A 25,451-nucleotide genomic window follows, 5' to 3' on the forward strand; every position below is an offset into this window, starting at 1 on the left:
TTCAGAATTTTAGATGCACCAAGATAGGAAAGATGTTTTCTTCAAGGTTGCCAAATACAAATAATCAAAACACTAAGAATGTAACATTTATATAATTCCTGATTGTTTCATGGTTCTTCTTGCTGTAGGTAGTTTATTGTACATATGTGTAATAATATAAATGTATATGTAAAATTTTTTAAAATTAATAAAAATGTTTAAAAAAAGGGCCAAAAGATAAAACTTCAGCTTTCTTTATAATCTCTGTTACATTAGTGCCCAACTATACATGGATGAATGTACATTGGCCTGTTCTAATAATACTTTATTCTGAAAAAGAAGTAATTTTCCTGGGTTAAAGACTACAAGGATGAAGAAAAAACCTTTAAAAATCAATGAAATTCAAGTTATTGATATTATTGTAAAAGATAAAGATAAATAAATGTTGATTGCAATAAGAGCTTGTTCTCCTGTTGGAGAAGTGCCATAAGATTTTGCTTGTTCTAGCTTGGTCTGCCTGTCTTCCCGTGTGTGTGCTGTGTCACTTAGTCCTCCTGCCTCTGTCCCCTAGCATTGCCCAGTAGACCTTCAGAGAGTATTCTGTGCTACCATTTGACCTTCACATCACCTAATCATATATTTATTGATAACCTCTCCTCTGTTTTCATTTGCTCAAATAGGCTGTCCCTCTAAACTCTGAAATGTCATGTTTTTATGTATTTAATTGTAATCCAGTGCTTGCATTTGGTCTATAATATAGTTTGTTTACCTGCACACTGTCCCCGGCCATCCATGTGTGCAGGGTGATAGTGGGATCCTCCATTGCCGTCATCCAATGCTGACTCCATTCAAGCTGGCCAGTCTGCCTTTGAATTTCTACCACAGCCCTCGGCTTCACCCTCCACCAGACCATTCACCACAGTGTGGGTTTTTCAGAATACAACATTTAAAACTCAACTTAGGAATTACCTCTTTCTGGACAGTCCCTATGGCTCCTCCTTGTCTTCCACTTCTCCACCCTACACATCAGCCCAGCACCCCCTTTTCCTGTGAGTGCTCCTTCCTGTTTCTCCATTGGAATTTCATGACCTCGTGCACATCCTCTGTCATGCTTGATACTTTGTGTGGCAGTCCTGTTTCCTCTGGCATACCAGTTAGACTGCTGACTTCTGAACAGCAAGGCTGGCCCAGTACATGCCTCGCTAACACAGGTCTGAATACGAAGGGCTTACCGTGTGCCGCCTGTGCCGCTCAGTCAGCTGTGATGTCAGAAGCCACGAGTCAAAGGCAGGGAAGGAAGTGTAGATACCTTTATATTTGCTTGTGTCAACGTCGTGTGACTTGGCTAGGTCCTGTAGCAGACTCTTGAGTATGTGAATAACATCATGTTGACAGCAAGTTTTCCCTGAAGCGTTAAGATTGCGCCTTGCTTTGTTTCCCTCTTGCTCAGGTGCTGTGATTGTCTCCACGCCTCAGGACATTGCACTGATGGATGCACGCAAGGGTGCGGAGATGTTTCGGAAGGTCCACGTACCTGTAAGCATTTACACCCTCTCTGGTAAAAGCATGAGACCTGTCTAGCCTAAGAACCAAGCCATTAGCAAAACATCAGTTCTCTTTTAGTTCAGCCTTCCGTAGAACACTTCAAGAAAATTCTAGATCATCTTGCCAGTTGCTATAAAACATACTTAAGGTTGTAAATATGTCCAAATCATGCTAATCTGCAAGTTTTCTGAAGAGCTTTGCTTTGCTAATTCTGACAGAGTCATGTGAGCATCCCAGGAAATGCTTTCATAGATGAGATCAGACCATCCATGGGGAGGGTGAAAAGGTGACTCTTTTTCCTTCCTACATTTTAACTCTTGATAGCCCATGTTCTTCTAGGGACTGTCTCAGAGTATTCTGTCCGTGACAAAATGATGTAAAAATGTGATAAAAATAGACAAAGAGTAATTTAGATCAGATGGAGCCTAAAGCAAAGTCAGCAAACAAATTCATGCTATTAAAGGAACTTAAATATGCTATGAATTTTCTAGCAGCCGAAGGAAAGAAGCTGTCCATTTGCACATGGTTAAAACAAGCTGCTTGCTTAGTGATGCCCTGCCGAGACCAGACACACACCTTCACTAGATTCACAGGGTCCCCTCTTCTTTACTCTAAGGAAAACATAGGTTCTTCCCTCTAGTGGCCTCAGCAAAGGCCAAGGAATAGTGCCAGAAGCCAGTTAGAGCAAGACCACTGCGATGCTTTTGTCCATGTGGCTCTCCACCGAGATCTTTAAATCTAATAGAAACTGGCCTTTTAAAACTTTTGTTCAAGCCAAAAAGATGGGTCAGTGGTAAAGTGCTTGCTCTGTGAGCCTGACAACCTGAGTTCAGTCCCCAGAACCATGTAAAGGTGAAAGGAGAAAACTGACTCTGCATGGCTGCCCTCGAATCTGCACACGTGCATTGTGTAATGCACGCCTGTGCTCACATCTGCACAGACAAGTGGATTAGCTTCGGGTGCTCATAGTTCTCAATCCACCACACACTGTGGGATGATTTTGTGTTTGGGTATGGGAAAAATTCATAACTTACCTCAAATTCTTCAATGAGACCATGACACCGGATAAAGGCCAGGGATGCTTCCTGAAGTGTTTGTCTCTGAAAGGAGCCTTGAAAGATGTAACACAATGTATGCAGTAGAGTCAGGGCGTCCTTACCCAGGAGCATCTCTTCTCCCGTGGCAGCCAGAGTGGAGCTGTGTATGCTGATGAGACAGACAAGCCCCGGTAAGCCTGAAGGAGCCTTGTAAGAAGCAGACCTATCTACTTTCCTTCCAGGTGACTGGAGCTCAGTGGTGGACCTAAATGTGTGCTTAGTTGGTTTAGAGCCTGTGTTCTATGCTCTGAAATTTAGCTTGGAAAAAAACCTAAAGCAGTGATAATCACATGGCCACTGCAGACAGACACCTTTTTCTATTGCCCATGTTTTGAGCGATATGACTTTGTATTACGTCCTCCAGGATAAACTAGACACATGCAATGGCTGTGCAGGTAACTAAGTAGTACAGCCTCTTACCTGAGTTTAAATAAGTGGCAAAGAGAGAGGCAGCCTTCTACTAGAATTAATGGCCCTGAGTTAACACGTGATTGGTAATCCTTCCTGGCAAAAATGAGGTAAGAGGACTGTTGGTCTGTTAATGTCCTTGTCCTGCAGGGACATGAGTGCTAACCTTGGCTGAAGTGAAGGCAGAGACATACGCCTACTGCACTTGACCTCGGCAAAACCTCCATAGAGATTGGTTTGCAAAGAGCAGTATTCAGAGTCTCTCATCTCTCCTCAGAAATGACTGGTTTTATCCTAGTAGGTCATCTTATCATTTGAGGCAGTAGTGACGATGGGTCAGGCCCTTCGTGGACTCTGTTTATTCAGAGTCTAATGACTGTTGCTGCCACATTCAGCATGTATACTTTCAGTTTTTGTGTCACTTTCCTCTCACACCCTTGACACTTGTTGACCTATAAATGATGAAGAAAACAATCTTCTACTGTTGTGATGGAATTTTTTTTTTTCTGATCTCCAAGACAGAGAGTGGGTCAGAATAATTCTTACAGAACATAATGCTGACTAGATGCCATGGAAGGATAAAAGCTGATGATGCCAACAAGGAAATACCATGGGGAAGTGAAAGGTAGTGGGCCGTGTGGGCTCATAGGACTGCATCCAGGATTGGGGTGGGGGAGAGGAAGCAGCTATTTGGGATCACACCAGTAAATTTAAGTTTGTAGAATTAGAGCTGTTCTGGGTCCTGACAGGGCCAGGATGTGGTCATGGGTGTGTTGGGACTAAATGGCATAGGAATGAAAGTCTCTGGAGCTCTGTGGCTGGTTCTAAGAGGGAAGCAATCATTCCTCCCTCTGGCATTTGGACCTCTGCCTGCTGTATCTCTGTGATAGCCGTCTCTCTATGCCCTGATTTGATCATTTGGCCTTACGGGTAGAATGTCTTAATCATCTCTTAGAGCCAAAGAACAGCATGCATGTGTAGTAAGGCTCTCAGGTGAACGAGAACTTTCCAGTGCTGAGCCCTGTATGCGGTCTGACAACCATGGTGTTGCTCCGTGGGAAAGTGGGTCTCTGTTATCAGTGAGAAGTGAATATGATGCTTAAAAGCCCCAGAGTCTAAGAAATGGCAAAATGGTCAGAATTTAAAAAGTGTTCCATAAATGCAAAGGCGATGCTACGCTGTTTATTCCACTTTATTCCCTTCCCCTGGTTTTCATTTTGTTCTGTTTTTCCCCCTTTTGAAGTGCATTAGTTACCATGGAAACAGTGATGTCATTGGATTTCATTGGTATGGACAGAGTTTAGTGATGTCTGCAAGAACATTTTGAAGTTAATTTAAATGATTTCTTAACTCAATGCATAGCTTGGGAAAGAAGGAAAGAGATGAGGGATTAAATTCTGCCCTCTGCCTGAAGTGATAAAAAAAACTATGGAAAATCCTCAATTATAGCAGGATTTGTAGGTAGACTATTTTTTCAAAAACAAAAAAGAATGTCCAGCCTTATCCATTTTTAATAATGAGTAATTTATGTATGGTAGCCTGACCCACTTCTGATGCCTCCTTTCCAAGAGCGCGACTCATACCTTGCTGCTCTTTCACAGCCTGAATGTTTGGCCTCACTGCGATTTTCTTCCACAGTCCTTTCTTTGGGAATTAACCCAGCTCCTGAAGAATACCCCAATCTCTTATTTCTTAGTTACACAAGGCTCCCTTAACTTTAATTCAACAAACAGTTGTTAACTGACATGTTCATTAGTGTGGATTTTCTGATACTTAGGCCCTCTGTAATGAAGTATTGTGCTCCAGTTTACTTCCTTTTGCTGTGATGACTAACACCAGGACTAGAGCAACCTGGGAGGAAACTGTCTGCTTCCTCTTAGGGGTCACATCCATCTCTGAGGAAAGCCATGGTGGGAATTCAGGTGGGAACCATGGAGGAGTGTGGCTCACTGGCTTGTGTCCCCTGTCCTGCTCAGCTACCTTTGTTACACAGCCCAGGCCTAGCTGCCCCAGGATGGCATGGCCCTTGGTGGGTTGGATGCTGCTATAGTTAGCAATTACTAAGCTGGTGTTTCCTCTTACCAGGTGACTCTAGCTTAGGTTAAGTTGGCAAAAACTACCCAGCATGGACTGCAAGCATCTATGATGACCCCAGCAAGAAAAGCAGACCCGCTTTCTCTGAATACTTTTTCCATCTGTTGACTAACTCTTTGGGGTCAAAGGGGCCCTAAGTTCTGAGAATAAGAAGACTTTCTTTGGTCCAGTGAGGCTGGTGTTGTGGCAAAGCCTTTAGCTTATTTGTGTCTTTTCTCCGTTCTATAATTTTGGACATGGTGGTCTATTGCCTGATGCAGTCACTCCCAGCTTGGGAACCCATGTCCACTTTTCAGATTTCATCTCAGGAGTTACTTGCCTGGGGAGTCTTTTTCCTCCCAATATGACTTGTAAAATCAATGATGCTTCCTGTGAACTCCTTGTACACGTGTCCAGTCAGCCTGTCACCCTACTATAGGTTTATCTGTCAGTCTCCCAGAAGAGGCGAGTCCCTCAGGAACCTGCCTTGAACACCCTCCACGGCGCAGCCGCCTGGCTCACAGGTACACTGTCACCATGACCCAGGGTTCATCTTTGCAGTGGTAGGCTGCTCTGCCCTTTCCCCAGTCACAGCTACCTTGGTCTTCATCCACTTGTGCACATTCCTGCATCCCATGTGCCCCAGAATCGTCAGCACACCACTTTCCTACCCAAGCACATTTTCCCCTCACTTTTCACTTAAGAAATCTGTTTTCATCCTTAGGTGACCAGACTAAACAAGCAGACTTTTCTCTCTGGACTTGGCCTAGTGCTGTTTACTACGAGAGCTCAGTCTTCTTATGGTTTCATTGTGTCTTTTCCCTTTTGCATTTCAGTTCTACACTGTAAGTTCTGTTGATGGAGGGACTGCCTGCCTTGGCCTGTGCTGAGCATGTAGCCACTCACTAAATATATCTTTCCTATTAGATCTAGGGACTTATATGTCTGAAAACTCAGGCAAGTACAGTAGTGTTCAGGATTGCTGTTTGTCTGTAACTGCCATCTGGACTTTTCTTAGGAGGGGAGTCCGTAAAAAGCTGGCCAAGAAGTAGATGCAGTTATGGTGGGGCTTTAAAATGTTTTAACCTGCTAGAGGTTAGTGGAAAGGACAGGCTCCAAGAAAGCACAGAGGCAGGGAGACAGAGTCTGAGCAGTAGAGGCTTCACAGTTCTGGTCAGGATGCACCATTGGGCCTGAATCAGTTCAGTAAAAGATAAAACCAAAGGTGTTACACAGAATCAGCCTAAATTCTTAAGAGAAGTGCCCGTTTGTTGACATTGTCCATATAACCATGCATACATATGCATTTCTAGTGGGTCCGGGGTAAAATGTGGGGGTCATGGCCGTCAGAGCCTGATCCTGAACAACAGCAGTGTGAGGGGAAAGACCCCACAGACTGAAGGAGGGCTGTCAGACCTGGAGGACCTTCCAACCAAACAAGCAGGAGGCAGAGGAACTTGGGGAGTTAGGGAGCTGGCTTTCCGCTCAGTGTGACAACACAGTAGTTTTACTCTCTGCACATTAAGTGGTCTCCAACTGTCTCACCATGCGGTGCTGCTGTGGTTTGTCCCTCAGGGGGTCCAGTACTGGCCTGGAGGCCTGGTTTTCAGGGTAGCGGTGGGACCTTTAAGAGGTGGTGCCTTTGTTAGGCTACTGGGCATGCTCTCAGAAGAGATTGTGGCATCAGTTAATTGTAAGAGTAAGTATGACCTCAAAGCAACCTCTGGCTTCCTGCTTGGGGCTATGATGTCTCCCTCCGCATAAATTCCTTCCATATGCCATAAGATACTCAAGGGAGCTGAGATGATACAGGCACGGCACCCTATAATTTCCATACCTGTGAGCTCTAAGTCTCTTTTCTTTTTAATGTTAGCCTGCCCCAGATAGTTTGTTATAGCAATAAAAAGCAGGCAGATAAAGATATAGTTAAGGAAGTATTGTCCCGAAGAGAACCTTGCCGCATACTGTTTAAATTCTTTTGAGCAGTAGGTGCAGACGTTTGCATATGATGTGCCATCCATGACTTCCTTCTTGACAGTAAGGAATTTCATCATTCATATAAACATATCCTGGGGACATTCGGCATCTCGGCCATAATTACATCTTAGATACAGGATCATCTTTGTCTTTCCACAGGCCTCCTAATAGCTCCTGTGTGGCTTTAGACTAGAGTGGCTTTCTAAGTTAATGAGTTAAGCTCATCTTCCCTCAGAACACCCTGTGAGGTAGAGAACATCGCTTCCCACATTTACAGGGCAGCATACATAGATGAACATCTGCTTAGTGAGGCACTGAGCTCCACCAGTCACGTGCAAGTTCTTTCCAGGGCCTCATCCGTGGCCTCTGCCATTAATCCAGAGTTGAGTTTGGCACTGTGGGCATCATGGAATGTCACAGAGACATTCGAGGGTCTAGTGTTTGCTTACCACTGAGCTTTACTTGTTCAGGTGGGTATGTGAAGCTGGAGCACATGGGACAGTAAGGAGTGGGCTGCAGGTGTGGAGCCAAAGGATCTAATGACAGCCAGGAGACACAGACCATGACTAAGAGAAAGGCAGCAGGGCCGCTCTTTAAGAAGCTTCAGCCTGACTGCATACCAGAGTGAAGGCCAGTGAGAATACAAATCAGGCCTGTCTGTAACTATGCCCTTAATTATTATGGTAAATTGCTCTACTAAACAGTATTGACTTGTCATTATCCAAGGCCACTTGCTTCCATGAGTAAAGCCCTCCCCCCAGTTCATTCGCTTGTCACCCTGTTTCCACATACAAATCACTGACCTAGACTGAAGTTTAGCTTTGTAATTTATTATGTGGCCTAGAGCAAGTAATTCAGCATCAGATTCCTCGTCCGTGAAATAGGGGAGGTAATGCTCTCCCCTGGTCAGAACGGGTGAATTAGAGTGCATATCCAGGACTTGGCATAACTTAGCATGTAGTACTACGACTGGTCACTCTGAATGCTACTGTTTCAGTCGCAGACTTCAGAAGGCAGTATAAATCCTCCTTTTAGAGACGAAGAAAGCCAGGTTTAGAAAGGTTGTACCTCATGGACCATGGCCACTTCTCTGGTCCTTGAAATGTGTGTTGACACAGACCTCTCCACCCATTCTTCCCACATCAGACTTCTTGTGAAGAAACGAAGAAGGGCACCCATAGCATTTAAACAATTACAGTATCCGTATCCATGCTTCAAAAATAGGTGCAGGGCCAATGGAGAGCAGAAAAGCACTTATGGATCTAATCTATTTTCATTACTGCTATTCATTTTTCTACTTAACAGTGTACCCCACCACCACACACACTTTTCTTAAAGCATAGCTTTTAATGCTTATGGCAGGTTCCAGCCAGTGTTTAACCTATTCTAGCCTTGAGAAATTGGATTATAAAGTAGCCTGACAGTCTTACTTGTTGCTTACCTAAAGCAGAGTTTCAAAAAGCAAGAAGAAATTAAATTTATGAGCCCACTTAATTCATTACATTTAGACACAAAAATCCAGTATTCAGAGTAATGTTGAAATTTCAATAGTCAATTTTTAAACTGTTAATAAAAGGAGTTCCCTTCTGAGCCAGTGATGGATAGGAATTATGTAGGAATAGCATATAAGAGGGGATAGCTGATGTTAGCCAGGCATGCAATATTTTCTTTTTTTCCAGAACAACCAGCTGAAGTAAGAAGGAAAAAAGGAGCTTATACTTTGATGAGGCATTAAACAAGATTGAGTGTGCTTACAGCTGCAGCTCCACGGTATTATGTAAATTAAGCCAGAGCAAAGCTGCTGTTTTTAATGTGTTTGCTATCAAAGGACACACACAACAGCCCACAGTAAACACAAACAGCAATGTATGAAGCATTCCCACGGTGTGAGGCTACTTTGTTTTAGTGTGGGTCATGTAGACACCAGTTATTTCCTGTGAGTAGAAGTGGGATATGGGTGTTCTCTGTTCTTCCTGAGTGCTGCTGGCTGCCCTAGTCTAGACCTCGGTGGCTGGCCGGCTGCTGTCCCTTCAGGAAGTACAGTGTCTCATAAGCTCCTGGATGGGTGCTTTCCCTGCACGCCTTCCCATAACTTTCCACAGAGCCATTTGTTATTCAGTCTGCATCTGTTAATAATGGGTTTCTCCTTTTAAAGAGAAAGAATATGGCATATATATATGACAAACTATACATATAGCATTCATATGTACACAATAACATGCTTGCATATATATGCGTCTAAATGACTAGAGAGACTTGACTCCACAAAGTTGTCTTCTGACCTCCATGTGGGACCATAGCACACAGGCATATATATACAATGACAACATTATTAATAATAAATCTAATCAATTAAAGAAAATACTTATAACACATCTCAGAACCTGATAAAATATTTTCATACATCTTTGTACATTTTGACATTAGACAGGATGACTTCCAAACTACAGCTGTGCTCAGATATTGTCCAGGGCAGCAGTGTCCAATGGAAACACAAAGTAAGCCACAAGTGTAACTTTAAAATTTGGGGTAACTGTATTTTTTAATGTAAAAATAAAACAAAATAGGTAAAGTTAAGTTTAACTGTACATTAAAAATATTAATTTGATGTGAAATTCACTTGAATTATAAAAAGTCATCCAAAAGATTTAAAGAAATTTTGCGCGTGCATGTGCACACACATGTACATAATGTGGCTGAGGAATTCCTGTTCCGTGATGCCCGTGGGAACATCAGAGAACCACTTTGTGGAGTTGGTCCCCCCTTCCATCTTTATGTGGGTTCTGAGCATTGGACTTGGATTGTCAAGCTCGTCTTTACCCCCTGAGCGACTCCACTGCCCTCCTTTTAGGAATTCTTACTATTCAGTAAGAAAATAATAGTAGTTTGCAAAAACAGGCAGAATGCCTTAGTAGGCACATTATAGAAGCTGATATACAAATGACCAAAACCCACTTAAAATGTGCTTAGCTTCCTTCAGAATTACAGCAGTGCAAATTCAAATCATGTTAGGAGTGATATCTGGGTATAATCTAATAGTCAGGTTTTTAAAAGGAAATACAAAAGCATCCATAGAATTTTATTTATAATACCCAAAGCTTAGAAATAGCCCATATGTGTAGTAGTAGGAGAGAGGATTATGGAATGTTGGGGCACCATGAAAATGGATTACATATAAATGGCTTAATTAGGTGAATCACATGGAAAGAAAATACTTTTGTTGCATAATTTCATTCCTATCAAGTTCAAGATCAGATAAAATTAATTTACTGTATTATAAATAAGGATTGTATGATTCTTTGAGAAGTATTTTCCAGGGTGTTCAAGGAAACATATGGAGTCCTGCTTTTTCTCTTAACAGAACCTTGCTACCATGAATGTGCTTCCTTCTCAGGTGTGTACAGCTGCCCACTTCTGGTGCGTGTACTTATTATGTGTGTATACATGTACACGCTCATGGTATACTTCCTCTAAAATCCTTAAAAATAAGTAACTTGTGAACCCAAGTTACAGGAATATCTTACTCCTCTGACTGAGGCACTGGCAGCCCAGATTTCTCTCGGTTTACACTAGCCCCATGCAGGGCTTCTTAGCCTCATTTGACTAATGGCTACTATTGACAGGCTGGGTAACTCTGTCATTCAGGAGCTGCTCTGGGGTTAGAAGTCTCAGGCCTGCACTCAGGTCTGCACTCAGGTCTGCACTCAGGTCTGCACTCAGGTCTGCACTCAGGCCTGCACTCAGGTCTGCACTCAGGTCTGCACTCAGGCCTGCACTCAGGTCTGCACTCAGGTCTGCACTCAGTTCTGCACTCAGGTCTGCAGTGTTAGGTAGGAGCAGGAGACGGTCTCCTCCCAGAGCTCATCATAATCTTTCCGTCCCTTCTTTGCTTTTAAGGAAAATTTCCATTTGAAGTAGATGGTTGTTTGCACTAGTCCACAATTCCCAATATATCTTCGTCTTTGTTATTTGTTCTTAATGCTTTAGTACCATTCTTTTCATGATCACCTTCTTTTTAAAGGGTTTTAAATTATGTGCATGTCAGGGAGGAATGGGGGTTATATGCACAGAAGAATCTGGTCTCTAGGAGCTGGATGGAGTTATAGGGGATTGAGAGGCACTTGATGTGGGTGCTGGGAGGCAAGCTCAGGGCCTCTGCAAGAGCAGCATCCGTTCTTGACCACTGAGTCATCCCTTCAGCCCCTAATCACCTCTTTTCTTGAAAACAACTTCAGATTGTGCTGTAACATGACTCCCTAAAAGGCACAATTGTAAGTGCACAGCCCAAGTAATTTTTATTAGATGAACACACTTACTGTTTATATTCAAGAAACAGCAACTAAATGCCCTGAAGTAAATATACACATTTGATATTAAACCAAAATGTCAAGAATATGCAATGAGGAAAGGGCAGTCTTGTCTCTAGATGGTGTGGGGACAACTGGGTAGCCACTTGAAAATAATTCAATTAGATCCTATCTCACACTGTACACAAAAGCAGCTTCTAATATTCTAAAAGCATAAACACATAATGTGAGAATATAACCCTATTAGAAGAAAGCCTGAGAAAAGCTCTCCTGTGACCTTGCTCTGGGCAGGGACTTTCTGGAGGCAACAGATGCAGAAATGGGCAGATGACATCAGCACAGGTAAGAGAGCAACTGACAGGGCACAGGAAAATATATGAAATGGGTAAACATATTTCCAAACTCTGTATGTGATAATGGGTATCTTAGTTAGGGCATCTGATACTGTGGTAAAACATAACCAAAGCAACTTGGAGAGAAAAGGGTTTATTTCATCTTATACTTCCTCATCACAGTCCATCACTGAAAGAATTCAGGGCAGGAACCTAGAGGCACTGACAGAAGCAGAAGCCATGGAAGAATGCTGTTTACTGGCTTGCTCAATCTGCTCTTTCATACCTCCCAGGACCACCTGCCCAGGGTTGGCACCATCCCTCCACCCCCTAGTGAACTAGGCCTCCCATATCATTCCTTACTCCAGAAAATCCCCACCCACCCCCCGCCCCCCAACACTTGCAAACAGGCTGATCTTATGGAGGTACTTTTCTCTATTAATAAGATTCCCTCTTTCCAGGTGTTTAGGTTTGTGTCAATTTGACAAAAGCAACCAGCACAAGGGTATAAGAAGCTACCATCCAAAATATGCAAATAACCCAAAATCCAATTGCAAGGAAAAGGGGGGGAAAAGGCATATAAGTGATCATCATGTATATGAATGCTCAGCATCACCAACTGTCAGAAATGCACAGGAGGACCACTGGAGCACCCTGTTGAGGAGGACGCTGTCCACAGAGAGAGGACAAGCTTGAGAGAAGCAGGAGAGGAAGGGGGCTCCTGCCCATGGCTTGTGGAAATATATATTACTCCAGCATTCTGGGATTTATAGAACTGTTTAAATGTTTAAAGATTTTGGTTTTAACTATGTGTATATGTGTTGAGGGTGGTGTGTGCACTTTAGAGTACAGATGCCAAAGGAAGCCAGAGGAGGCCATGTAAGCTAGAGTTACAGGCAATTGTAAGCTGTAAGTTACAGGCAATTGACAAGGATGTTGGGGACCACACTCCAGTCCTCTGCATGGCGGAACTCGATTTTAACTGCTGAGCCATCTTTTCATACTTTAAAATTATTTTTTAATTAAGAGTAACGCTATATCTCCCAGCATCCCTACTATTGTGTATACATCCTCTGGAGCAAAGTCAGCGTGCTAGAGACATGTCTGCACTCTCAAGGTCTTTGCAGGATTGTTCACAGAATCCAATATGAGCCCAGTGCTGGTGACCATCAACAAATGAGCAAATAAAGAACATTATTTATATGCATAGTGGAATACTGTTCAGCCTTTACAAATCCTGTTGTTTCAACAACATAGATAAATCTGGAGGACATTATTTGAAGCAAAATAAGCCAGGCTCAGAAAGACAAATGCTTCCTGATTTCAGTTATATGTAAAATCTAAAGGTGTTGAACTCACAGGGACAGAGATGGTGGCTGTCAGAGCTGGAAGTAGGGGAGGGGTTACAGCTGAAGCAGGAAAGATGCTGCCTGAAGGATGTAACTCTTCAAAGTAGATAGAACATTCCTAGTAATGCTGAGCCTCCTGCCTTTCACTAACTCCCATGTTGAACCCAAATCATCAAGCTGGACTCTAGCCTGGCCATGAGCTTTCTAAGACTGGGGTCACAGAGTGCTTTGTCTTTATGAACAGTGTGTCTGAGTCATGATCCCAAAATTCACTTGGGTGCAGTTCCTTGACTTGCTGTATTGTGAGGACATAGAAGAATGCATCTGTTTTATTGCGTAGTTTTCCAACTGTTCTGTTGTGATGTGGTCACACCTGTGTGGGCACCTTACCTGGATGTGCCATAGTCTAACTCAGTAGGTGCATATGGCCCAACAGTTTTACAGGGTGGCCAAAAGCCAAAGAACAGCTGTCTCACATCATCCCAGCCTTGGGTGGGTGTTTGCGCTTTGGTTTTGTTTTGGTCATTCTGATGCTAACTTTTTTCTATTCAGATGTGCTTTGGCTGTTTCCTTTGATAGAGTTTTTCATCATGTGTCTGGCTTTATTGATTTGTCTCATATATTTCAATAAGAACTCTATCACAAAGCTTGTGTTGTAGAAGTCATGTCCTGTTCTATAGTCTCTCTGTCCTTTAAATGGCATCTGTTTGTTCCTTAATATTATTAAAGTCCTATTTGATGAAAATTCTTTTTTTTTAATATTTTTTAATTAATTTATTCATATTCCATCTAGATTGTTAGCCCTTCCCCTGTTTCCTCCCATTCTTCCCTCCCTCCCACTTCCCCCCTTCTACCCTCCCCTATGTCTGTGATTGAGGGAGACCTCCTCCCTCTATATATGCTCTCAGAATATCAAGTCTCTTCTTGGTAACTAGCTATCCTTCCTCTGAGTGCCACCAGGTCTCCCCATCCGGGGGACATGGTCAGAAAAGGGGCACCAGAGTTCGTGTGAGAGTCAGGTCTCACTCTCCACTCAACAGTGGAGAATATCCTGTTCGTCAGTTAGGTCTTGGTAGGGGTTCGAAGCTTACTGCCTATATTCTCCTTGGCTGGTGCCTTAGTTTGAGGAGGACCCCAGGATCTAGATCTGCCTGTCATAAAGTTCTTCTTGTAGGTTTCCAGGACCCTGTGGGTCCTACTATTTCCTCTTTGATGAAAATTCTTAAGCTTATCTGTAGTGTTTCTTTGTGTCTTCCTCCGAGGTTGCAAGTGTACTCACTTGTTTTCTTCTCAAAGTGTTGTCTTTCACATTAAGCTTTTTGTTTGTATGAAGTTAGTATTTGTATGGTGCAAATGGTGGGCTAAGATACGCTAGTTCCCATGTGGCTACCCAGTTAACATGCAAGCACCGTGCCATTCCCATTATAAAGCAATGGCATTCATGCATAGGCCTATTCTGGCCTCTGTGCTTTTCCTTTATAGCCACTTTGCTGTTGTTAATATTGAAGCAAAGTGGTGTATGTGTGAAGTTCTTGAGACAGATTCTCGAGTCAAGTGTAATTAGCTTACTTGGGTGAAAGATGAGCAGTATTAGGCACTGATACTCATGCTGGAAGAGGTCACGTCTTATTAGTGCAAAAGCTAAGTGATGTCAACTTTCACTTGAAGTTTTAAAAGTTTCACTTTTGTGATTTTGTCAATAAATGGTGCTTTGTGTGTCCTAGTGCATATTTATGCTTTATATATGTGTGTCCATGTTTTATAGCACATGTATATTATGGTATTATTATATTATTTTCATTAGAAAATTAAAAATTGACATTACACTGTAGCTGGACTTTTTGGCTACACTATTGGGTTCTTATATCTACCACCCTTCTCCAGCACTGTACCTTCCAATCCCCCAACACTAGGTAGGCAAGAAAGAAGGTTAGAGGAGAAAGGGGGAGTAGACCTCTTTAGACTACTTCCTGCTGGTTAGGGGCATCAAATTCCTTGGGGCAAGTCTAATCTTTGTCATCAGAATGTCTCCAACAAGCAAACAGCAATCCAGCAATCGCAAAAGCAGCAGCAGGAGCCGCCAGCAGCAGCAGGAGCAGCAGCCACCTCTTTGGAGTGCATTTGTAAGAATCCCCAGAATTCCTCGGCTGGCAAAACTCCCCTCTGCCAGAGCATGAGATACATTATAGTAAGCTGATGTGACAGTCTGAAGCAGCCCTATATCCCACACCTGGATTCAAACAAAAACAGATTCACTTAACATAACTGGGTTTTAAAAAATTCTCATTAGATTACACAGAAGTCATAAAATAGAAATTCTCGAAAGAAAATTATTTTCTTCTGTGTCCGCTAAAGTGGGTGGTTTCAGTCAACAGCAGTCGGCTTCTCTAGTGCAGCGTGTCTATTTTTCTCTGCATTGTACTTAACTATGGCATCAATACTGACCGAGCAGCTGTCTAAACACCAGGACAGTGAGGTGAGAGTGTGGAATTAGTCCCTAAATTTCTACTGTAAGTGACACAGGTACTTCTGCTCACATTTCTTTGGCCTAGACAGACTGCATGTCCTCACCTAATTGGAAAAGAGAAAAATCCTTATTTTGTGCCCAGGCAGAAAGCTGGTGATCCCCTCTCACATGATTGATCTTGGAGCACATGGCCCTGAATTTGGGTTTGTCTAAGAAAGATAAACACACAAGACAAACTCATCTTCTTCCCCACTATATCACGTTGTTTTTAAACCCCTGAGTAAGATTGCTATGAGTACAGGCACAGATGCCAGTCCTATCGAAGCCTTCTGTGCTTCTCTTGCACAGCAGAACCCAGACATCCAAATACCCGCTGCATCTCATGCCCTCGCCTGCCAAGGACTCACTGCACCTTCAGCCTCTAAAGGGAGCCATGTACTTTCTACTCATGCCTTGCCTGGCTTTTCTGTAGCTTTTGGGTCAGATCTTTCCTCAGAGAAACCTTCTGTGATGCTGGAGTACACCGAACCCTCTCCTCTCGGTGCTTTACTTCCAGGACAGATCTTTTTGTTCAATCCATTTCTTCAATTACAGTATAAGCTTTAATGCTCCCCTCACCCCACTGTAGACTCCCTTGGGTCTAGCCCAGTTACTGGCATGTACGCGCACATTAAATGCTATTTGGTTATGTGTGTATATTTTATGCCTGTGACATTTATGCAGTCTGCAGAGAATGTGCCTGGGGTGTTTCTGTAGTCCACAGAGGACAGTTTGATCATGAGAGTGAATCACATAACCTGCAGGTCCGTTCATGCCACACCTCTGTGCCACAGGGCTAAGAGCTTCTCGTTTAAGAATGCTTTTCCTGTTCTCTCTAAATTAAAATACAGCACACCCAGACTTTCACTTTATTTAAGGGTTTTTCGTATTCTCTTTTACTGAGTAATGTTTTTTATGTTTAAGTTAAAAGCCCTACAGTCAGGGCATACATAACATTTAACATAAATGGCAGTTAAACTGCCCAAGCAATGAGAACATTATATATCACAGTCAATAAACAAATAAACCCTGTGATACTAAGCTGTGTTTTTCCCCAGCTTTCTGGAGGTGGCACCGAATTACCAAAACATGGTGTAATTTCATTTTTTGTGATACTTTGTGCCAGCAAAAGGATGTGTCCGAGATGCTTTGGAAAGCTGTGCTGCACAGGACTCCTTCCCTGTTTGCTTGTCTTGGTTTCCATGTGTGTGTAGACAGTCTTCATCATCTGCTCCTTCTTTCACAAACGATAATAAATGTTATCGCCTTTCTGTCCATCAGTGTCATTGTGGGCTCTTGGTGCTCTTCCTCATTTAAGATGCAAATGATGTAATAATCTCCCACAGTGATGACCTCATGATGGAGCAGATAGGATGGCACAGACACAGTTATCTCTGTGCACAGTGGTGCCCTGCATTCTTATTCCAGAAGAGAGTCGCTGCTTAAACCCGTACGGATGTGAGATGAAAAGGTGCATGGATGCAGATTGTATTTGCAGACTGTGTGCTTACTCAATGGTACTACTGAATAATAATGTTTCTTGAAGATCAATTTTGTACCTAAAGTCAGGGAAACTTAGAAAGCGATGGGAACTGGGTGAAATGTTAGACTGTTATTCCAATCGCAGCAGTAAGGGCTGAAGTGACTCTCCTGCTAGCTTCAGGTTTCTCCACTGAAGAACGAGAATGAAGAAGGCCCCCACTTTTCAGGGTTCTTCTGTGGAGGGACTGACGCCTTCCAAGCACTTGTTCTAGTGCATGACTTAAAAGAGCTCAGAATACGTGAGCTGCTGCAGGCTGTAAGGCTTCTGTCCTCCATTACCCTGTTCTTCTTTTTCCCCTCTTGTTCTTCAACATGTTGTCATCTGAGCTGCATTGTCACAGCACCCTTTCGCCTACCGCCACCTCTTTTCAACTTCAGAAATCTCTGTTGTTCCCGCGGCTCACGAGCATGATTGTTCTGTCTTCTGACTTGTCACTGCTCTCACGGCAGTGGCCAGAGTACCTGAAGAAGAATGGAAAGGAGAGGTTTAGTCTGGTTCACAGTTTCAGAGGCGTCCGTCAGTCCGCAGGGCCTCCACGTGGTTGGGGAGCATGTGGAGGAGAAAGTTGTTCCCTTTGTGTTGGGTAAGACAGAGGTGGGAGGAGGGGAGAGAGCCAGAGGCAGAGCAGAGGAGAGAGGGAGAGAGAGAGAGACAGAGACAGAGACAGAGACTGAAGGGGCTAGAGCCCCAAAGAGCACCTCCAGTGATCTAATCCTTCAGCTGGACCCCACTTCCAAGAGTTGCCAACACCTCCCAAAATAGCATCAGCTGAGTAACAAGTGTTCAATACAAGAGCCTCTGGGAGACTGAATACTTAAAGCCTGAGCCCATATGACCGTGACCATCCTTATTAGACCCCTGGGACCCAGCCACTAGGTTACCAGGCAGCTCCAGATTTTACCATCTTGGCTGTGCTTCCGCTGTGTTTTTGCTGCAGGCATCACCTCCTCTTCAGGGGCCCTACCCACAACCTAAAAGAACAGTTCTGTTTGCACAACCCAAAGGTTCTTCTCATTCTTCCCAGGCCCCGTGTGTCACTGTGTTAGTTACCATCCTCATCGCTCGCTAGCTTGTGAGTCCCATGAGAACAGAGCCCCGCCTCACTTGACTGTTGTCTTACCAATAGGTACTCGGTAATACTGTGTTAAAATCATATACCATGACCCACTGTAATTTTATTTTAATTTCAATGTGTTTGTATTATTCTAGGTTCTTGGTCTTGTCCAAAACATGAGTGTCTTCCAGTGTCCAAAATGTAAACACAAAACTCACATTTTCGGAGCTGATGGTGCAAGAAAACTGGCACAGACTCTTGGTCTGGATGTTCTTGGTAAGATCTTAGACTGCTCTTTCACAGGGGAAGTTGCAGGAGGGGAAATGGCAATGAAATCTTGTGATGAAGGGAAACAGTAAGTAGTTGCTTGGGGTTTTTGTGTCTTTAAAGTGTTGTATAGTGCTGTTGTCTGTGTTAAGCTTGTTAAGATTTAAAGCTGTCTATAGATTCAGTTTGAGGAGAGAGAAGTGGTCTGAGTGCCATGGATTGAAGTCATATTTTATAGGATGGTGGTTACTACCTTGGTTGCAACATGTGACATGGACATTATTGTGTAAGTAGGCGTATGTAGACATGCTTGGTCCATGTGTCCCAGCACATGCTAAGAGTATGTTCTTTGTGCTTCATGTGTCTCAGCATACTCTCAGAGTATGTTCTTTGACTGTGTGTGAATGCCTTCATGAGAAGATCTTTGCTTGTCACTTTTTCAGTTACAGAACAACAGTATCTCCTCCTGAATATTGTGATATGCTATTACCATTTTTATAAAATATGGCACTTGAATTTTAATTATATATATTGCTCATAGCACTGAGTCAAAGAACTAAGTACTATAGGAGGAAAACAAAATCATGTTATAAGTGAAGAAGCAAAAACAGATTTTGGGTAAAACATGATTTTTCAAAAACTTCACAAGCAGGCTATGGGTGCTTAAGACAACATGCTTTTTATTGTAATCACAAATGAGCTTCTGTTCTGGGCAAAGACAGATGTTACTAGCTTCAGATTGAAAATTAAGATCCTTTAGAGATGAAAGGATTTCAAAACATTCTCTATTATAATTAGTTTCTGGAGTTAGTACTAAATGGATTATTGTTATTCTGCATTGCTCTGTAGCAGCAACTACAGTGCCAGGTGAATGCTAATGATATAGTTTGATACATTACTGTAATTATAGCCACTAATTATATTCTGAAACTGTTTTTCATTTAACTAACCTAGAAAGTTCAATTTTCCAAATCTGCATAATAACATAACAGATTGACTTTCCCTTATATAATGAAGTAAATGTGTAATTATCATGGCATTATTGAATTACACTGGCAGTGTAACCTCCTAACTTAGAACAAGAGGGACAGTCTTGTAAGTCATTTATTAGATGTTTGAAGCCTCCTGTAGACTGAAGTTCCCTCTTATGCAGCTGCGCACAAATATATGATGACCTCGAACAAGCCAGAGGTGCTGACCGCTGGGCCCTCTATAGATGAGATCTCAGCACTGTTTACAGGAATGATAATGTCACGTTCCCACTCATCTACTTAATGTAGTGGCGGAACCCCAGAGGTCTTCCGTGGTCTGCAGCAGGAGCTGCGCTTATAGAGGATGGGACTGGGATAGCTGATCTCTGCTATTTTGTGTGTTCTTCTTTTTCCAACCTCCCTAATGACCAACAGCCACCTACACTGCTCAGGACCTGAGCATTTATGTACCCTGTGAAAAGTTCTCAGAATTTCAAGCATCACACAGTCACAGAAACTGTATGGAGCAGACAAAAACACACTTATTCTGGAGCATGAGGCAAATCATAGTCAGCTGCTGTGGAGCCCACATACCTACACCTGAGATTAAAATGAAAGCACATTCTTATAGTATTTATGTGTTTTTTAAAGAACCCAAAATTCCAGCATTCTCAAAAATGTCACTGCACACTGGGGATGAGGAAGTGAAACCAGGTAGACCTCCCTCAGCTGAGGCTTTCTGCTGTTTAACGTCCCCACCCACCCCCACGGTTTTATAACCGGTTGGGTTGATTATTCCTAAAACAGATCTTTGGATATTTTAAATTATATTTTAAAATGTGTTTATGTCACGTGTGTTATGGTGAGGGGGTGGTGATATGTGTGCCATTGTGTTCATATGGAGCTCAGAGAACAACTTTCAGGAGCCAATTCTCCCCTTCCATGATGTGAGTCCCTGAAATGGAACTCAGGCAAGCGTCATAACTGACTGAGCCATCCCTCTGGCCCGAAGTGGCTCTTTAGACCCTTATCCATGTGAACTGAGTTGATGCAAAGCACCTAAGTCTCAGACCATCACAAAGGACTCCCAGCATCTAAAATGTGCCCTGGCTCTTCTCTAAGATGCTCTTCCCTCCCAGACTTCTTCTTGAAGTTTATTCCCATTCCCACCGTGGCTTCCCATGGCCCTCTATGTCTGCATGCTGTGCTATAACTCTCTGGAGGGCAAATGCCATGTCAGAAGGTGACTGTATAAAATACATGGTTGGCCTATTTTACTCTATTTCTACAGCAGAAGCCATCTCGGTTTCCTTGCTATACATAAATGAAGATAAAAAACTTCCTGGGTTTCTAAGCACTTTATGTAACATTTACCCTGTCTGCTCCTGTGAGAATCCCCTGCTGCCTTGTATTGATCTGTAGAAGGGACATCAAGTTTGCTGCAAAGCTAATCCTTAAATGGATACTGAAATAATCTTATTTCCTATATCTATCATTTGGGTGTTAGATATTTTATTAGTCATGATTCTCTAAAGGAATGGGGGCTGAGAGGAGGGGGGGAGAAGAGAGAGAGAGAGAGAAAGTGTGTATTTTTATTAGAGTGGCTTACAGTCTGTAGTCTGGCTGGCCAATCAATCAATATATCTATCTATCTATCTATCTATCTATCTATCTATCTATCTATCTATCTATCTATCTATCTCCCCTCTACCAAAAGGCTAAGAATCCAATAGCTGTTCAATTCATGAGGCTAGATGTCTCAGCTGGTCTTCAGTCTGTGTTGGAATCCTGGAGAAGTAAGTTTTAATACCTGCAAAGTGATTTTTCAGCAACAGAGTATAGATGAACCTGCCAGCAAGGGTGAAGGGAACCAGGCAAAAAGCAAAGCTTCCTGTCTGTTTATGTGGACTGCCACCAGAAGGTGCGGCCAGACTTAACCTCAGATGATCCAGTCAAGCAAATCTTTCACAGTGTGCCCAGACGCTTGGTCTTAGTTGGTTACAGATGCAGTCAGGTTGACAACCAAGATCAGCAGCATGAATATCATGTGAGCGGAGTCAAAGTGTTATAATAAACTCATTTGTACATTAACAAATATAAAAATAACTGGATTTAAAAAATAATAAATATGGTTGCAAACTTGGCTGATAATAGTAGCCTGAAATACCTGTCCCTCTGCCATGCCATAAATTTCAATATTTTGTGACATAGATGTCTTCATTGTTTATATTTCTTGGCAGGATGCTGTGTAAGATATTGACAGAAAACACACATGTACACATGTTTTGGTCATCCTTGTGGGGATTTGAGGTACTTCTGAAAACACTGAGAGGCACAAGACAGTTCTACTGCATATTCTGGTTCTCGGATGTCAGGAGACTGGGCCAAAGCACTCTGCTTGTATGTTCTCCCATGTCCTAGGACAGTGTGGTCAGATGCACATGGCTGCTTCCCAAGAACACACCCCGCTCACAAGTTATATGTCATGCTACATGGGTTGGCAATAGTAAAAAGGAACAACGTGTCAAACCATGTTGATAGTGGGATACATATCTGACTTACTTTTTAAATGGGTTTTTTACACTTCTTCCATGTTTGTGTATGAGTGCAGGTACCATGGGCCATAAGTGGAGGTCGGAGAACTTGAAAGATTCTCTCCTTCTACCATGTATGTCCTGGGGATTGATGTTGGGGCACCAGGTTTAGGAGCAAGCCCCTTTACCTGTTGAGCCATCTTGCCACCCCCAATGTACTCTATGGCAGTCTTCGCTCATCTGGCAGCACCAGGAAGACTCGTTGGTGCCTCTTTGGGACTGCTTTGCATCTGCATCCATCTCCTCCTTGGCATGCAACACAGTATGTCTATATCAGCTGTTACAGGAGAAAGTCACTTATAAATGTCCTCTTAGCTATTTCTTACCTGGAGATCTGCAGCAAAGAACAAGTCAGAAGCCTCATTTCTTGGCTGGTTGCCCCTGAGCTTGTACCTATGCATATATAGTCACTCAACTGCCTTAAGTGGGATTTTTCCACCCTTAGTTTGCACTTGAAATTCCTCTTTTAGGCATGCAGCAAATTGAGGGTAGGTATAATCCAACTTAGTTTGAGAGACTTTACTGAGGTCTTATTTCTTTCCAAAGGTGGACTTGTGAGATTGTGAATGCCTGTGTAAGCATCCCTGGCTCTGACATTTTCCTGTGGGTTTTTGCAGGAGATGTTCCCTTACACCTCAGTATAAGGGAAGCTTCAGATACGGGTCAGCCAGTTGTATTTTCACATCCTGAAAGTGATGAGGTAAGTTTCATTTTTGTATGTCTTTCTTTTTGTGGGATGTATTTGTGATATATAAAGAGGAAGGGAGATCAAGTCAAACTTGCTTGTGCACAGGGCGTGCGCGCACGCGCGCGCGCGCGCGCGCGCGCACACACACACACACACACACACACACACACGGAAAAAGAGAGACAGAGGCAGACAGACAGAAAAAGGCTACACACATTGGTTTTTAAGTCACTTGTTATGCCCTGCACTAGGCTGTAAATGTGGATACCAAACTCTCAGTTCAAAGAACAGACAGTTGACCTCCCAGCAGTTTTCTCACAAAGAAGCCCATAATGAAACTTATAAGGTTCCTATCTTGCTGGCTGGCAACTTCTGCCTGCTCAAGAATATGACACTTCAGTATTATGCCTTCAGTTGGTTACTGAAAGAAAGGAGCCTGATGTGAGGAAGTCGGTGCATGAGTACCCCGTCAGTAGGGATGAGAGAGTCACCGTGTGTATGCATATGCCTGGGCAGTAGAGCAGAAAGCCTGGTAGCATTTCACTAGCCAGCCTCATGAGGGACATAACTGATAGATTTTCAAAGTTGCCAAAATATGGATTTTTTTAAAGGATAAAACATTTTTTTATAATGACTTCTGAGAAACAGACCTGAAATCAGTCACGTATATAACCTTCCCTGCTTAGTCCGTGCAGTTGTCATCCGTGCAGTTGTCATCCGTGTATCAGCTCAGCTGTAGTTTTCGTCTCCCCTTCCTCGGCAGCCCAGTTTCCCAGCAGCTCTGTCCCCCTCCAGCCACTCCTTAGCAGAGGGGAATGACCCGTCCACCCATAGCATCTGCCCTGCTCCTTCTTGCCCACGCCTCTAATCTTCCATGAACAAGAAAGGAAGAGAACCACGCCTGGTTAATACTGTGAGGAAAGTGAGAGTCGGTCTGCTCTGGAATCGTGGCTAAATAGCACACTCCGTGTGGAGTTACCCTTTGGCGGGTGCACAGCACCTCACCCAGCCTGAGTGGCAGCTGATGAGCGTGACCTTTGACTAAATACAATATAGTGCCTATCATTACTTTCTTTTTTTCTATCTTTCCGGTATTACATTTCCTTTCCACTTTTCCTTTAAAGAACTTTCAGATAAGCAAAACCATAAGTTTTTATTGCTTTCATATTAAAGTATGGTAATTTCAACTGTCAAAAGTATACTTTCAATATGCAGTATATGAAAAGTTTGAAATGAGGATTTTAAAAATAAAGTATGCACATGTAAATGACTTCCAAGAGCAGAATAAAGGTATCCTTTGGTGATTGCTACAGATAGTGGTATTTACTATTAATTTCAATTAAGACTTGAGATTCTAAGGTATTTCTACCTAGAGTCATTGCCGAGCCTGCCACTAAGTGGGACCCAAAAATGATTTCCCTAAGCTCTTGAATCTTTCTCCCCATCTGCATGCTGATGTCATGGCGAGAGGGTTAAATAAGGTACGTGAAATAGATCACAGCTGCCTGAGAGCTTGCTATGTAGAATGTCCCAGCCGCCAGATGCCGGGGCTGGCCAGGTCCGTTTCTGCCCTCACCCCGAGGTTGCACCAGATAAATGCTACCCTCCTGGCACTACAGTTCAGGGTGGCAGGATCTGAGTCATGAAGGCAGGGTCCCCTGCTTCAGCATTAATGACAGTAGTTCTTGATGTTACAGGGCTTTATTGAGTCCTGGACTCGGCCCGTAGCCATGATGACTCTTGCCTACAACAACTCCCTTTTCCCCTATGGCGCAGTAAAGTTGGCCTCTGCAAGTGAACTCTCCAGCAGTGTTTAGCATTCAGAAGGGATGAGCACCCCAGTGCTGGTGATTCAGGAAACGGTGTGGCTCTGCTGAATTTGAGGCATCATTTAGAAAGTTGGAAGGGCTTGTGACACAAGTTAAGAGGAGCTAATGGTTGCCAAACTTCTGCCGTATGCTCCAGTTAGGAAAGAAGACCGAGGGAAACACGAAATGAATGGTGTAAGAGCCAGAGAATGCCGTAGCGGAAGGACAGATGGTGGGGGCTTTGAATTCAGAACTCTAAATGTCATAGCATCGCCTCATGCTGGTGACATTGAGGTTGTTGACCTTTGCCTTTGACTGAGACCAGTACACATGCAATGGACCAAGGACAAATGGTTTTTATGGTTTTATTGTTTGTATAAAATAAAAAATTAGCACAGAGAACAAGTCCTCTTAGAAGTTATTCTTGGTGAAGATTTTCAAATATAAATGGAAGCTTTATTATCTTAAAATTTCCAGATTATCACCCCACTGCCTTACTGTGAACTAAATATGATAAAGCAACTGCAAATGTTTCAAAATAAAAATGAAACTAACTTCTATACAGTATCGTTCACTCTGGTCCCATTGTTCCCTACTACCTGGTAGTGACAGAGCAGACAGTGTCTTCAAATTACCTATTAAACAGATCTGCAGTAAGAGCAAGGAAGTTGAGTTAATGAATGAGGCGTATTAACAGCTCGAGAAATGTATCTGTGGCTTTTATGCTAGATGAAGGAAACACAGGGATTTCGTTATTCTTCAAGAGGCAGTACCTCCAAAAACATTCATATAGATTCATATAACTGCTCAAACTGTCCTCTGTCTCTCTCTCTCTCTCTTCCCCCAACCCCCCTCTCCTCTCTCTCTCTCTCTCTCTCTCTCTCTGTTCCTCCAACCCCCCTCTCATTTTTGAAGTTTTGGGACAGAGTCTTGTGTAGCCCAGTCCTGTCTTG

The 25,451-nt window shown here is 43.0% G+C and overlaps 1 protein-coding gene across 1 annotated transcript in view; it reads left to right on the forward strand.

The window, feature by feature from the left end:
- The window catches only part of Nubpl (NUBP iron-sulfur cluster assembly factor, mitochondrial), a 162,626-nt gene that overhangs the window by 135,146 nt on the left and 2,029 nt on the right, over positions 1-25,451 (forward strand). Inside the window, exons 8-10 of the mRNA XM_051145960.1 lie at positions 1,430-1,515; positions 18,326-18,446; positions 22,620-22,702. Coding sequence (XP_051001917.1) covers positions 1,430-1,515; positions 18,326-18,446; positions 22,620-22,702 — 290 coding nt within the window. The remainder of the gene's footprint in view (positions 1-1,429; positions 1,516-18,325; positions 18,447-22,619; positions 22,703-25,451) is intronic.

Source organism: Acomys russatus, chromosome 1 (assembly GCF_903995435.1).
Source record: "Acomys russatus chromosome 1, mAcoRus1.1, whole genome shotgun sequence".
NCBI classification, from domain to species: Eukaryota; Metazoa; Chordata; class Mammalia; order Rodentia; family Muridae; genus Acomys; species Acomys russatus.